Here is a 14,697-nt window from a genome sequence, read left to right as displayed (position 1 = left end):
CTGGTAAATAACAACTGATATTTGAACAGCTGGATGAAATGTAATTTCCCTTCCGACTAATGTGTTTGCAAGCCATCGACAATTTGTAAACATTAATAACAATAAATTGAGTTAGTCGAGTGCCTTGGAGGAGCCACTGCAAGTACAATGAGTATTCAAATCACAGGCCCATTCTAAATGATAATTTCACAGCCATTTTCGGCACATTAATAATAATAGCAAATCAAATGGTAATTATCATAAGGCTGTATGTGGATTAGGTGTGACAACAACCAGGTTTGTCACCTGCACCTGAGTCCTCAGCCAATTTACACATATTTCCTCTTTCATTATGAAGGAGGCAATGCATTCATTATGTGCAAACAGGCAAATGTATTTACACTGTTCCCATATTTGGCTCCCATCTGAAACCTCCTCAATCCAGGTGTGTGTGACAAGAACTCCATGTAAATAACACAGATCAGTGGTGATCAATACCCATCACTGCTACCGTGTGCCTCATCCAAACAGACTCTCCTTGTTTTGACAGCATGAAAGCACCTTCCAAATGTCTTGCCGTGCTAGCTGTCGGTCATTAAAATTTGATGAATGTGTTGTGTTTTGCAACACATGCAGCAGCAATGTTAAAGGAACTCAAGTGACAGTGCCGGAGACCGCAGGTGGGAGACAGCTATTGACACCTCATCAATCATAAATTCATGCAAGAATAAAAATAAATAATAAAAATGACACATCACCGATCCAAGAATGGGCTGTGCATGTGCGCTGGAAGTGCATTGAAGTTGCATTGTGAAGTGTTAAACCTCAAGAACCTCTGTCTGACAAGATGTCAGATGATACGTGCGTGTGTGTTGATTTCTTTGTGCGAGCAGAAAAAATGTTGATAACTGGTAAAAGGTAAAAATTAAGTATAGGTGTGTGTGTGAGAGAGAGATGGAGGGATTTATAATGGTGCCTTCTTTGGTGTCTTTTGCCCGACCCACTCCAACCCAGCGCAGTGGTGGTGCGAATATGACATGTACTGTATTTATCAAATGCATCTCCAAAGAAATGCTATTACAAAATCCTCAGCCTAAGTTGATAACATGTGGCATCATGATTAATACTGCGTGGCTTGATTGTTTTAACTGGTTTGGCTCCTCAATCCTTCAGGTTCCTCCGGTCTCTGGCACGCTCCCTCCCCTTATACATGACGTTAGCTTGGATCTACTCAGTGGCCATGATCGTAAAGAGCATTGTTGCAGAGAAAGAGGCTAGGCTGAAGGAGACCGTGAGGATCATGGGCCTGAAAAGTGCCATCTATTGGTTGAGCTGGGCAGTGTCCAGTGTGGTTCCACTTGCTTTAAGTGCTCTCTTCCTTACCCTCATACTAAAGGTGATTTTAGAACGATTGAACAGTCTTTGAAGGAGAACCTTTTTACGACTACTTTTGGAGAGTTCTGGCCACCAAAGTGTCTGCAGTTTCCAAAGGGACTTCTGTTCAAAATAATGGTAGTTGTTCATTTATCCTGAGTATATTTAGGAGAATTTCTATGAGAAACATTCTTACAGTATCATGTAATGGTTCTTTGATCATAATAGCATCCACTTTGTTGGCATCATTTTCTTACAGTGAATTAAGCTGAGTGAAGACAGTGTCATGGTGAATGGGTGGATTCAGGAGTAACTCTCTAAAATTAGAGAACGGTTCTCTTTCAAGCAGGCAGAATAAAAGAGTGACGTGTTTAATGACTTCAGATTATATATTTAAAAAAAAGAATTCAATTTGCAAATGATCAAATGTTTTTTGACCAGTTTCTAACACCTTTTACTCTGCCTGTGTTGTCTTCCAACAAATCAATAATCAAAAAGTCTTAATGTTTCTCCGTTTGCTTGGCTTTTCAATCAACCTAAAATATTTCTCTGCGTGTTGGTGTGTGTTTTATATGAATTATGTTTACATGTTTGTTTTTCTTCCCCATCTTTTGACACAGTACGGGAAAGTGCTGCAGTACAGCGACCCCTCAGTAATCTTTGTCTTCCTGCTGGTGTTCTGTGTGGTCACCATCACTCAGTGCTTCTTCATTAGCGTCTTCTTCTCCAAGGCCAACTTAGCAGCGGCGTGTGGCGGCCTCATCTACTTTGTCCTCTATCTGCCGCACGTCCTCTGCTATGCCTGGAGGGACGTCATGGGTTTCCCGGCCAAGGTTGCTGTGGTAAGTCTGTCTTTAGCGCTGACATGTTTTAATATCTTCTCCTGCTGTTATCATACATATGGCCTAGCTCAGTTTTCAGCCTTAATCTCAGGTTAGGTTTGTTGTCACTATTATCCCAGTTAGGCAGTCGTAGTCACTTGTTCCAAGTGAAGTACATTCACTTGGCGCCATTAATATCTGTCATAGATATGTTGTTATCATCTGCACAAGTCTGTACCTGAGGGTGAAATTCACATTGGAACAGAAACAAATGTAGGATTTATTTTAAATATTAATGCTGTTACCTTGTTGCAAATCTGAAGACTTTTGTTAAACAAATGACAGAAATATCAAACATTTAGATAAAAGATGAGACTAGACAGAGACACAATGGAAGTAAGGGACTTTCTTGTATCCTCGAAAGGGATAAAGATAAATTGTTCACCATTGCTCAAATTTCAGTGTAGCCTTTCTCTGTGACCTTTACGATTTTTGCCACTATCATTTGTCCACTTGCTGTCTTTTTTGCAGACAAAGACGCAAAATATAAAACTTCATTGTTGTGCATGCAAGTGCATCATCCTAGAATTTAGATCAGGTCATGTTTGCTCTTTTGGTAAATAAACAATCCCTTGATTATCATGTTGATATATTTGCAGTCAGCAATAATATCTTCCATGGCCCACGCTTTAATCTTCTTGTTATCTTTTGTAAAACCACTTCTCTTTGAGTTAGTCCTTGGAAATTATGCCAGTCTTTTTCTTTAGGAAAATGTAAAGCCCATTTAATTTTACAGAAAGCTTCCAGATTAGTTTGGAGCTTTACATATAAGGTCTTGTAAACCTTATTTAATCTCTACATAAAGTGCCATTGCTAGGTTGTCCCTCTGCACTGGCATTTTTCTCCCCTGCTCCAACTAGATGGATAGCCCTCTAGCCCTCTAATTAGCATGAGCAATGTTCCTCTGACCAAACCACCATCCTGTTCATCCCCACACTTTATCAGGGAAGTGTATGTATGTGCAGAGGCACACACTCTCTCTCTTTCTCTCTCTCTCTCACTCTCTCTCTCTCTGTCTCCTCTAGCTTAGAAAGAGCCACATCATGATGTGGAATACAAATTATTCCACATGTCTCCCTCAATAATGAAGCATTTATTCAGAATTTTAAAAGATCACCTACATTTATATGAATATGTTTTGACTGCAGCTCGGTGCCAAAGAAGAACTCCAGGCAGTGTATCAGTCACAGTCACAATCCAACGTCCTACGTACTGCTTCTTTGACGGTTTTCTTTCTCTGTCAGTTTCAATTTTTAATAAGGATTGAAACCAGAGAGAATCAAGGGTTCTTTTATATCCAGGAAAAGTCAAACATAGTGAGGTCTTCAAAGCAATTTAAAACTTTGCTAGTTTTACTTCTGAAAATTGTTAATTAAAGCCTTTGCGACATCTGGCATCTAATTAACACATGAATTTTGTTTGGACTTCATTTGTGGTGCTGTGGCTTTCACTGTGATTTAAATGTAGACTGCAACTTTTGTATTCATTAGTTAAAGTATAAAAGTAAACGAGGAAAAATGACACGTAATATTTAACCACCCAGGTGTCAGTTCCCTCGACGATTATTATCTTTATACAGTGGAGTAATTTATTAATAGACTGATTATTACAGCTTCAGCCTCTTTTTCACGTTTGTAATTTATTCCTCAAAATGACAACAACAGTTTATTTGAGCAAACTTCTACGGACAGACATTCATTCTCCGTCAGTTCAACTCTACTTGTCAAAAACGTCCAGGGAAAGAGCGGGAACCCTGATTACTCCGTCTTGTCTACAGTCAACCGAATGGTTGTTATGTCTGCAGTGTTGACATGTGTTCAAAGGAGGGGGCTTGTCTTCTTTCCAACTCGTGCCCTTTTCTCTAAAGCCAAAGACGTGTGGCTCCCGTTCTTGTCAGCCATTCCATGAAGAGGTCAAGGATGTGTGTCCACGAGCGCTGTCCTGTCACCTCTCATCTGCTGACTGACTTGCTTGGCAGTGGATGGGCAGTGGAAGACAAGCCAGGACGATGCCAGCAGTGTTGGTAGCAAGGCTCGAGGTTTGGTGTCACCGCAGAGCTTTTCTGATTCCGCCCCTGGTAATGCAGCAGTGTGTTGACGATATCCATGATCATTCGTCTCTGAAACTTCAGCAACGGCTTCTGTCGCAGTGAAAATGCTGCGAGCAAATGAGGCATGATAAAACAGCTGGCACGCAACATGGCAACGCAGAGTGATAGGCCATGGCAGATGATGTCTCGTAGGCAACACATCATTTGCAATTTCCTTCTGTATAAAAGAGCCAACCAATCTCAGTTTGCAGCATGTACGTTTTAGTTTCTGTCTTGTTTTTGTTTGGTTGCAAAGTCCTCCGAGATGTTAAGAGGCAACGCAGCCAGAAAAGAAAAACAGCTGACATCCTACCAGATACTGCGTTTAACTGTGTTTTTGTCTTGTTTACATTAGGAACCGTTTGTTATTTATTATAAGTTATAAGAAATGGATGGAAGTGTTTTCATTTCCCTCTGCGATGTGATCCACATCAAAATCTAACTGGTTCTGCCCCTGCAATTGATTTCAATAATGTTTGTGACCGCACATGTTTCTATGGACAGATCATATACTGTGTGTAAAAGTGCACTTAATACAGCCCAAATAAGCTACCGGATGTACATAATTTATTTAGGCCTCACTTCGATACTGTTTATTTACTCCTCACTCCATTAATATTTATTAATATTATTAAAAATATAAAAGGTATAAAAAGTCCCATTTAATGTTCAGCACTAAACTACTCAGTCCTTTACCTATTCATTTCTTTCCTTTTGTCACATTTGTCTTCTTCAGAGTTTATTGTCATGCGTGGCCTTTGGCTACGGCTGTGAGAACTTTTCCAAGTATGAGGAGCAGGGCATCGGCATTCAGTGGTACAACATTAACCAGAGTCCAGAAGATGGGGAGCGCTACACCTTCTTGCTGTCCAACATCATGATGCTTTTTGATGCTGCCTTGTACTGGACACTCACCTGGTACATTGAGAATGTCTTTCCAGGTAATCATTATGTTTACCAATTAATGATCTGAAAAGAGGATATATTTGAGAATACAAACATGCTAACAGTAAGTGCCCTATTTGACTATATATTTTTTTTTCCCTTTTGTGGTCTCGCTGAAATCAGTATTCAACTGCTTCTGCTGTCCTAACAAGCCCTTGTGCATTTCTCACTGACTCTAATTAAAAGAAAGCATGAATTTTGTCAGGCTGTCGAGGGGAATCCTACACAGTGAAATACCACATTCCCTCAAGCCAAGCCATTATTCAAATGTTAATAATATTCTCCACACTCAATTCCAGGACAATATGGAATCCCTAAGCCGTGGTATTTCCCCTTCACTGCATCTTATTGGTGTGGCAAAGCCTCAACAACCAGTGTTGACCCCTGTTTTCCAAAGGACTTCACTGAACAAAACGGTAAATGGTCATAACATTTTTGTTTCTCACCTATTGTCATAGTGCAACCCACTCAGTCATGATGGACTTGCCACATTCTCACAGTTGAGTGTGTATTTGTCGCACAATGATAAAAAAACAGATATAAATAGTAGGTAAATGGTTTGCAGCAACAAAAAAAAAAAAGTATGATCTTATTTTTCATTTGTCCTTGTTTCTGAGAGAGCTGCCACCCTTTCATCTTATCTTTGTAAGATATCTAGGTCACACAGCGGTGTAGTGATACGAGCTGTTGCCTTGCAGCAAAAAGATCCGGGTTTACGACCTTGTCGGATCAAGGGTCTTTCTGCATGGAGTTTGCATGTTTTCCCTGTATGTGCATGGGTTTTCTCCGGGTACTCAGTCAAAAAAAACATGCAGAGGTTAATTGGACACTCTAAATTGCCTAAATGTGAGTGTGACAGTAAATGGTTGTCCCCACCTTGCATCCTATGTCAGCTGGGATTGGCACCAGCAGCCCCGCGACCCTCATGTTGAGAATATAGCGGTAGACAATGGATGGATGGATATTGAAAACTTGCATAGATATAATACACCCTTTTTTAATGCTGGTTTCTTTGTTTGTATGAATGTGTTTCCAAAGAATATCTGGAGAAACCACCACCCAATATGAAGGCAGGGGTTTCCATCCGCAATCTTGTCAAGATCTACAAGACTGGGAAGAAGCTTGCTGTTGATGGACTAACTGTGGACTTCTATGAGAATCAGATCACATCTTTTCTTGGCCACAATGGAGCTGGAAAAACAACCACAATGTGAGCTGTTTTATCTATTTCGCCCATGCTCTGCCACACTGGGTTCAGTGTTTGTGAAATTTCACTGGGTGCAACTAATCTAACTTGTTCACAATGCCGAGCACACTGTAGCTACAATAATTCAGTGGTCAGTGCTTTCAAGCAGTGACATCTTCTCAGAGGGCATTTATCACACAGAGTCAGCTGTTGTGTTGATAGAGGGAGTTATCTAATTGCTATTTAAAAAAATTGTGGAAAGGTTGGAAGGGGTTTAGGATGACAGCAAATAAATGAAACCCAGTGGCCCAGAAAGAATGAGTGAGAGAAAGAGAGGGAGAGAGAGCAAGTGATGCAAGACTAAAGGCTGAGGAAAGAAATCCGCTCTTAGCCACTGTAACGAAACATAACAGTGCACAATAACTCAAAGGACAGAGGAAGGACTGTGGCACACTGAAGCTCTGTTTCATTGCATTCCCTGCAAGATGGCAGATTTCTATCCATCTGTGAGGTTCAGTGATACTACTGAATTTGTGCTGCTTTATGGTGGTGCAAATATGTGTGTAATCTTGTGTGTTTGTTTATCGCACTGTTGTTTTTTGTGTACTTGTAATTAAAACATTAATGACCTGAGACTGAATAGAAGTTAATGGGGACGATATAGACAGTCAGAGCTATGTTGGTGGTTCCATTTTTCAGTCCTTGTGACAGAAAAATCATTTCCCCTACTTTATGAAAATTTAATTAGAATGCAGTGTGTTGGTCAGAAGAGACAAGACGTCAATTGCCTGGTATATTTAAATAGAGCTTTAAATAAATATAACTGGGCCTTGTTTGACGCCAACTGCTTTGAAGTTATAAAAACTTTCCTCCTCTTTATGATTGTCACTAAAAAAAAAGTTAAAACTAACCTCTAAGCTTCGGTATGTACTGTACGTTCTCTTTTCTAGGTCGATTCTGACAGGACTATTCCCGCCTACATCCGGCACAGCCCTCATCAATGGATACGACATCCTCTCTAACATGGACAGAATCCGGAAATATTTGGGAATGTGCCCACAGCACAATGTCTTATTCAATGAGTGAGTGAACGTACAGCAGATAGCCATCAATCCATGTTCTCAACTGGTCATTAGTATAATTATGTTTTGCCTCTGCAGTATTAAAAAAGAAGAAGGGGAAGAAATCATCACAGAGCAATTTAATCGTGTGCCTAATGAGGGCTCAGTCTCAGCTTATTTTTCACATCAACACATCATTATTTCTTTTATGCTAAAAAATGAAATGTACTTCAATCCAGCCGCCGAACTTCTCCTCATATCATCATTCTCTGCCATTATGCAGTATTTTTTTTTTCACCTTAAGAGTCCCCTCTATAAAGTGACTACTGCAAGTCGACCTGAGTCCTACATCATAATTATAGCTTAGCACCTACAAATTACTTTCATTAATATTAATACAAGGCAGTCAAAGCATCTTTGTTAAATGGAGTTAAAATATTCATGCAAACATTGAGCTGGAAATTACATCATATTAGTTTAGTTCACTTCAGAGTAGTGGATCATCTTCCAAAATGCTTTAATGTGACGTTTTGGCACAGGATGCCCTCTTTGGTGGTTTGTTTGTGTCCCATGTGTCTGTCAAGCACGTGTTTTTAAATTATTTTCACGTCCCCAGGCTGACAGTGGAAGAACACATCTACTTCTATGCTCGACTGAAGGGACGCAGCCGTGATGAGGTGAAAAATGAGATGGACCAGATGATTAAGGATGTTGGTTTACCACACAAACGGAAGGATCTTGCTAAGAACCTGTCAGGTGCGTGTCTGTTGACGTCTTTAGCATCTGTGTTTCCTTGACGGTGTGAATGAAATTATGCAGAGATGTAAATGATACATTTTTCTTGTGTGCATCGGCTTGTGTATATGGTGCATTTATTTCTGGGAAGATATATCATCTGGAAATTATCCTTTCTGCTCAGGATAAAGCTGTTTAGTTATGCCATTCCTCTGCTAGCACATGAACAAGCAACAAGCTCAACATACACACACACACACACACACATACACAGTACCTGCATGTCACAGGTTATAATTCATTGTCTGGGGGCAGGAGCGAGTCCTGTTTGATAAATTGTCCCCAGTCATGGATTGCTTGTGAGCAAAATATGACTTTCAAGGTTGATGCATGTTGACATTTCCACTACATTAACACTACATTGGATGCATTTGAACAGCTCTCTGAGTGGTGACCGTAATAACCTTAGTGAGGTGTATCTTCTTCCCAGCCTTCAAAAACATGGATACGTACATCTCAACATGCTTACTCCATAACCTGTCCCCACTATTGTCTCAATATTGACTTTATTTATTACTATTCACTGATTATAAGCATCTATGATTGTCAATTTTGTAACAGCTGCAGTTATTTGTCATTAAAAAAAGATATTCAGATCATAATATAACGTCTTGTTTTGTCTTCTAGGTGGCATGCAGAGGAAGCTGTCTGTGGCTATAGCATTTGTTGGAGGCTCAAAAATTGTCATCCTAGATGAACCCACAGCAGGAGTCGACCCCTATGCCCGCAGGGGGATCTGGGAACTGTTGTTAAAGTACAAACAAGGTATGAGCTCAGTGGGAAGAACCAAGGCTCCACTCAAGGCTTTGAAGTCTCATGTGAAGGATCCAGTGGAATGCACGGAGTGCATGTTTGATTTGTGTCAAACCTAGAAAGTTTTCAAAACCGAGCTGGAGGTTAACTTTGAACTAATAAAACTTAAAAAGTATCGAGTATGTAAGAGCTGTTAAGTTAATGAACCATTTAGAGGAGCCCGCTGAACTTATTTTCGTTTTGCCTTTCTACTCTGTGACACTCAATTGTGGGAGTGGAGAAATTGTAATTTGTACTGGAACAGATTGAAATGCGAGTGAAGACAAGTGAATCCAAGAAGCTTTAATTGACATCCCTATTTAACACAGTCCCTAATTGTCTGCCATATCAGTCAGCATGTCGCTCCCCTGGCCTTATATACTTTGTGGTTGCTGTTGGCTGAAAGCAGGACATGAACATTATAGTAGCACATTCTCTTAGCAGATGTCTAAATGTTTAATGTGCATTGAGTGACATTCCACTCTCAACGTGTCATTAGCTTCTCTCTCTCTAATCAGGTCCTTTCACTCCAGTGCAGAGCCGGAGATAACTCTGTTATAATGAGAACATCCACATTCTGGCTGGTTCAATGAGTCATGTTTTTGCCTCCCCAGTCCTATTTTGCACCACAGTGTTATGAAGCTTTTTCATTTAGCATAAAAGGCCACAGACAGTGCATTTGTATGGAAAAAGCTTAAGGCTTGTGGACTTAATGTTGTAGTTCTTCATAGATAATTAGTGGTACACGTTTTTTACAGGAACAAACTGACCAGATTGTTATTGTATTTATTTTTAATTTTGGTTGCAGATTATATGGTTAATGATGGTTGAAACGGCATCTTAAAAAAAGGAATAAGGGAATTTCAGTGTTTGTTCAAGATTAATATGCTTGATTTACTGTAAGTAGGTGTCCATCATAATGATATCACTGTGTCGTGTAAAGATTTAATTTAGTAATGTTTTAATGATTATTCATATGATTGAATGCTGATTATTGTAATACTGTAGTGGCTCTTCTATTGTGTCAGAGCTTCATGCATAGTATACACTCAGCCTCATCCTTCCACAGGCCAGTGTTTTTTTGTGGATGGGACAATATTGTTCACACACACACACACACACACACACACACACACACACACACACTCCAATGTGTTTCAGATTGCACAGCTAATGAAAGTTGTTATTTCAAGGGATTTCTCCCACCGACTCACCAACTTTCTCATTTGAACAGCTTGTATCAGCAGCCATGTAATCACTGAGAGTGAAAACATTAACATCTCTCAAGTTGCTTATAAGGATTTAATCAGTTGTTATGCAGTTAAATTACATAAAGTCTCTCCTCTAAACATGCCATAAAATGCATTATAGCCGTCTACTATAGCATTGAGAATTTTGATCCCCCGCCATGGAAACTGACATAACGAGTGCTGCATTAAGGCTACGATAAAGTTTGTCACTTTTAGTGGTCTGAGACTTTTCTGAGAATTCTGTTACTGAGTTAAATGAATTACGTTACATTTGACATATACAATCATTAAAGGGGGCCTTACAGTGAACACAACTTTGTATTGAACATCCTTTTTATCAAAACAGTTTTAACCTGGTCGATAAGTTACTTCAGTTAATTTTAAAATGTATTGTTCTTAGTTGGTTGCCATAGTCATCACTTGTTAAAGATTTGATCTGTGATTTGTCTTACCCCCAATGCATGCACATAATATCTGTGAGGAGTTATTTAACTACTGTGAAATCAATTTCTATCACTTTGATATGGAGGGGAAGAGGCAAAATAACAGACACCATATTTCCACTCTCGCTTTTCTTTACGTTTTGCGAGTGCTACCAATTTACCTGAACACGCACAACTGCTTTTGATATATCACTTTGTGCTGTAATGCACCACAACACGCTATAAATCAGAATACCTTTGTGGACCATCTGTAGTCCAAACACATTAATTTTGCTCCCAGCTCACAGATAATGCAGTGTTTTTTTTATATATATATTCCCATTTTCCTTGTAAGCCACAACCAAAAAAAAACCCAAGAAAAATCATCTGTGAGGTTGAGAAACTCATACAAAATGAGCTGCCTCAGTCAAACTAAATCTCGAGCAATCTCCTCTACCCACCCCCATGCATAAGCATAGCCTTTTCCTCCATATGCTAAATTGACTGGGCTCTGTTATTCATTCAACTTGGGCATTTTGTTGAGTTTGAATATATGTAGATCCAGACTTGTTTGGCATAGCACAAGGCAGCAATACTTAACAGAGAAGAGACGGATTTAGCAGCTCAGCTGGTGGCAGAGCAAAACAAGGGACAGGGATGGGAGGGTAAGAGGAGTGTGGGAGAGAGCTGAAATAGTTGGCCAAGCAAAATGGCTGCAGTTAATGACCTCTGAGCATGTCCTTGTCCCCTGGATAATACGACCTACGAAGATACAAATTTATCTAGCTCAGTGCATTTTTAAAAAAAAGCTGCCATGCTCAGCACAGGAGTTCTGCAATAAACCCTCGCTAATCCAAGGAAGAAAGACTGAAGACTCCTCCCTTTCACTTTATTACTGAGAATATATCTACTTATCATGTTTTCAGATTAATATGCATGATATAGCCAACCTGTCATCTCTGTTGGGAGATGCTTTGATCTGGTACTCACTGTGAAAACGCTGAGTGTACAGCGTGCTGCTGAATTACTCACAAGTATAGACTTACAAAAAAGGGTAATTATTTCCTGGTGGTGTTACTAAAAGAAAATTTTCAACTGTCAACAGAGTTGGTCCTGGGGGAATCATGAATGTCATTAGTTGTGGTAAACTTCATAGCAAGCCATTAAACGGATGATAAAAGAGTGCAAAGTGGTGCACTATCGGAGCAGAGCACCCATCTGTGGAGCTTCTAGCAGAGCCTCTGGCATGGCTACAATTCTAAATTTATTCTAAAAGAAATGATAAAACTTAAAGTAATTTTCAAAGTTACTAACATCTAAAGAGATTTCTTTGTCGATGAACAAGAAATGTAGTAGTCGCACAAGAAAACCAAAACATTATTGGATCAGAAGTACTCTAAAGTGATACTGCTTTCGAGTCAGCTTTACGGAGATGTGACCATGCTGTGTCTTCTCGACAGATCTAGTCCTATTTTGATTTCAGGGCTATGTGATAATTAATATGTGTTATCTGATGCAGCTTGATAGAAAGGTATTAGAACACCTGTGAATAACCTTGCAATGCATATTGAAGTTGTCACTGCAATTGATGCATCTCAAATCTAAGGGACCGCAGCACGGAAAAATGGGGCACAGAAATAATGTGTGATCACACAGAAATACTGGCACGTAGGTTTAGGGTGGCCTTTGTCATGATTTTTAATTTTGTCTCAGAATCGCACCCACGCTTTCTTGTGGAGTTTGCTTTGTTGCCATGTGATAGTACAGTAGAGTGAAAAGTGAGTACTGAGACGGATACTAGAGAGTGAAACCGACTTGATTACAAGAGTTGTTTAATGTGTGACATTTTTTCATGTCAGGCTTCTTGTCAGTTTGACAGTTGTCAGGTCAAACAAGGACAAAAGAGAGAGATGCTGCAGTGTTTTTTTAATTTGATTCCACGTCTGTGCTGTGACTTTCATTACTACAGTTTTCCCCCCTTTACTCTTTTCACATTTCAAATCGTGTGTCTCTCGTTCTCTCCGCCTCGCTTTCAGGTCGCACCATCATTTTGTCTACACACCACATGGATGAGGCAGACATTTTAGGCGATCGCATTGCCATCATCTCCCATGGCAAGATGCGTTGCTGTGGCTCCTCGCTCTTCCTAAAGAAATGTTTTGGAAGTGGCTACTACCTGACTCTGGTTCGAGATGGGTCTGAAAAGATGACAGCTCAGCGTAACGGTATTATACACAGTCAGGCCACAGAGGTAAGGACATATTAGTGTGTGCTCTCTGGGCACTGATTAGATTTCATCTGATAATTATCATGCTTGTGTCATATGCTGTCTTCTTAATCAGTTCATGCGTCTTATATCATCTTTGTTTTTTTTCCACTTGTGGGTTTTAGTACTGACAAAAATCAAAACAAAGCAAAATAGAACAAGGGAGATAACAAAAAACAAAAAGCACATGCTGGGATTCATGAGCTGCACTATTCACTACAACACTAGAATTAAATTGTGTGGCTGGATGAGTCAAAGGGTTTTTAATATTAGCATATATTAATATTCCGCAGATAAAGTTATCAAAAGTCACTGTTGTAATGTTTTATCCTCAAGGATATTCCAACAGTGTATATGGTTGACAGACAGCACTGGCTGTGTGCACTAATTATCCTCAGACTTTGGTGATTAGAACCCCTGCCTGACCACACAGTGACTTCTCGCTTTTTATTAAAATATCTTATCATAATTTTGCTGTAATTGGTAGGGGATCAGTCTTTTTGACTCCATGCATCAACAAAAGAACTTCAGCTGCAAGCTCCTTTGACACAACAGTAACCTCTTTTTAGTCTATTATTGAACATGGCTCCCTCTTGCTTTCCTGAGTGTTCTCCTTCTCTCTTACCACCCTCCCCCTGTAATGATCTGTGTTTAGTCTTCTCCCAGCATGAGAATTGGCAAACGCCTACGTGCTGGATGATACTAATTGTCACCGGGGAGAGGGGTGATTCTCACTTTTGCTCGCCAGTGGTTCCTCGCACACTTAGTTTTAATCAATAGGAGCAAATGAACAAGATGCACTGATGCCAGCAGGACTAGAGCAATTACCATTAGTCTGCAGGCTCATTGAGGTGAGCAAAGTCATTTCTTCGAAATAAATAAACACGCCAACACCTTTGTGGGTGAGGAAGAATAGTGTATCCTTTCCAGGATGACAACTGTGTAACTCAGTGGCAAATGTTGCAGTCAAAACAAAGAAATGGGCTGGACAAAGTTTGATTGTCGTGTTGTATAGGGTACAAAAAAAGCCAAAAAAAGCCAAGTTTATTCACCCTTTGTTGAAATCAGTCAAAGGTTCCTCTCATTCTTGTGTATTGCGTAGGATAAGTTCCTCTACAGGTTGAACACACTCTCACCATGTTAATATTTGTACACTTAACATTATTTACAGCAACTAATGGAAACAGTCATTTTTGGATTACTGTTATGCAGGTACTGATAAAGTCCTTCTAATCCCTTTCTGATTAACAGGAGAAAGACTGTCATTGGAGGAGCAGCCCAGATCAAGGCATTGGCAGCCAAAGCTGGGACAGCTCAGATCCCACAGGTAGAGACTCTCTTTAATTTTCAGATTTACACTCTACATATGTATGCTACACTAAAAGATTTGAGGAAATGGGTGATACTAAGTAAAATAAAGTTATGCAGCAATGTAGACAACTCAGCCTTCTTTAAAACATTACAAGAATGTATGAAAATGTTCAGAAAAGGTCACCATTAACAGTCTTAAAATAGTTCTAGTGTGCTGAAGACTCATGAGCTAGATTCTTTTAGTTCCACTTTTTCAATATGAGCGCTACGGGCACCAAAGTAACCGCTGCCTTGAGAACTATTAGCAGAGTGCACTTTAAAGTAAAATGCCTGAAACAAGAGAGAG

The 14,697-nt window shown here is 39.7% G+C and overlaps 1 protein-coding gene across 1 annotated transcript in view; it reads left to right on the top strand.

Annotated features, from left to right (window-relative positions):
* The window catches only part of LOC122766125 (phospholipid-transporting ATPase ABCA1-like), an 87,522-nt gene that overhangs the window by 36,986 nt on the left and 35,839 nt on the right, over positions 1 to 14,697 (top strand). The window contains exons 16-24 of the mRNA XM_044020765.1: positions 1,974 to 2,195; positions 5,060 to 5,264; positions 5,568 to 5,684; positions 6,307 to 6,478; positions 7,405 to 7,536; positions 8,132 to 8,271; positions 8,938 to 9,075; positions 12,811 to 13,025; positions 14,292 to 14,367. Coding sequence (XP_043876700.1) covers positions 1,974 to 2,195; positions 5,060 to 5,264; positions 5,568 to 5,684; positions 6,307 to 6,478; positions 7,405 to 7,536; positions 8,132 to 8,271; positions 8,938 to 9,075; positions 12,811 to 13,025; positions 14,292 to 14,367 — 1,417 coding nt within the window. The remainder of the gene's footprint in view (positions 1 to 1,973; positions 2,196 to 5,059; positions 5,265 to 5,567; positions 5,685 to 6,306; positions 6,479 to 7,404; positions 7,537 to 8,131; positions 8,272 to 8,937; positions 9,076 to 12,810; positions 13,026 to 14,291; positions 14,368 to 14,697) is intronic.

This window comes from Solea senegalensis, linkage group LG3, assembly GCF_019176455.1.
Source record: "Solea senegalensis isolate Sse05_10M linkage group LG3, IFAPA_SoseM_1, whole genome shotgun sequence".
Lineage (NCBI taxonomy): Eukaryota > Metazoa > Chordata > Actinopteri > Pleuronectiformes > Soleidae > Solea > Solea senegalensis.
This window is presented reverse-complemented; position numbering and strand designations above follow the sequence as displayed.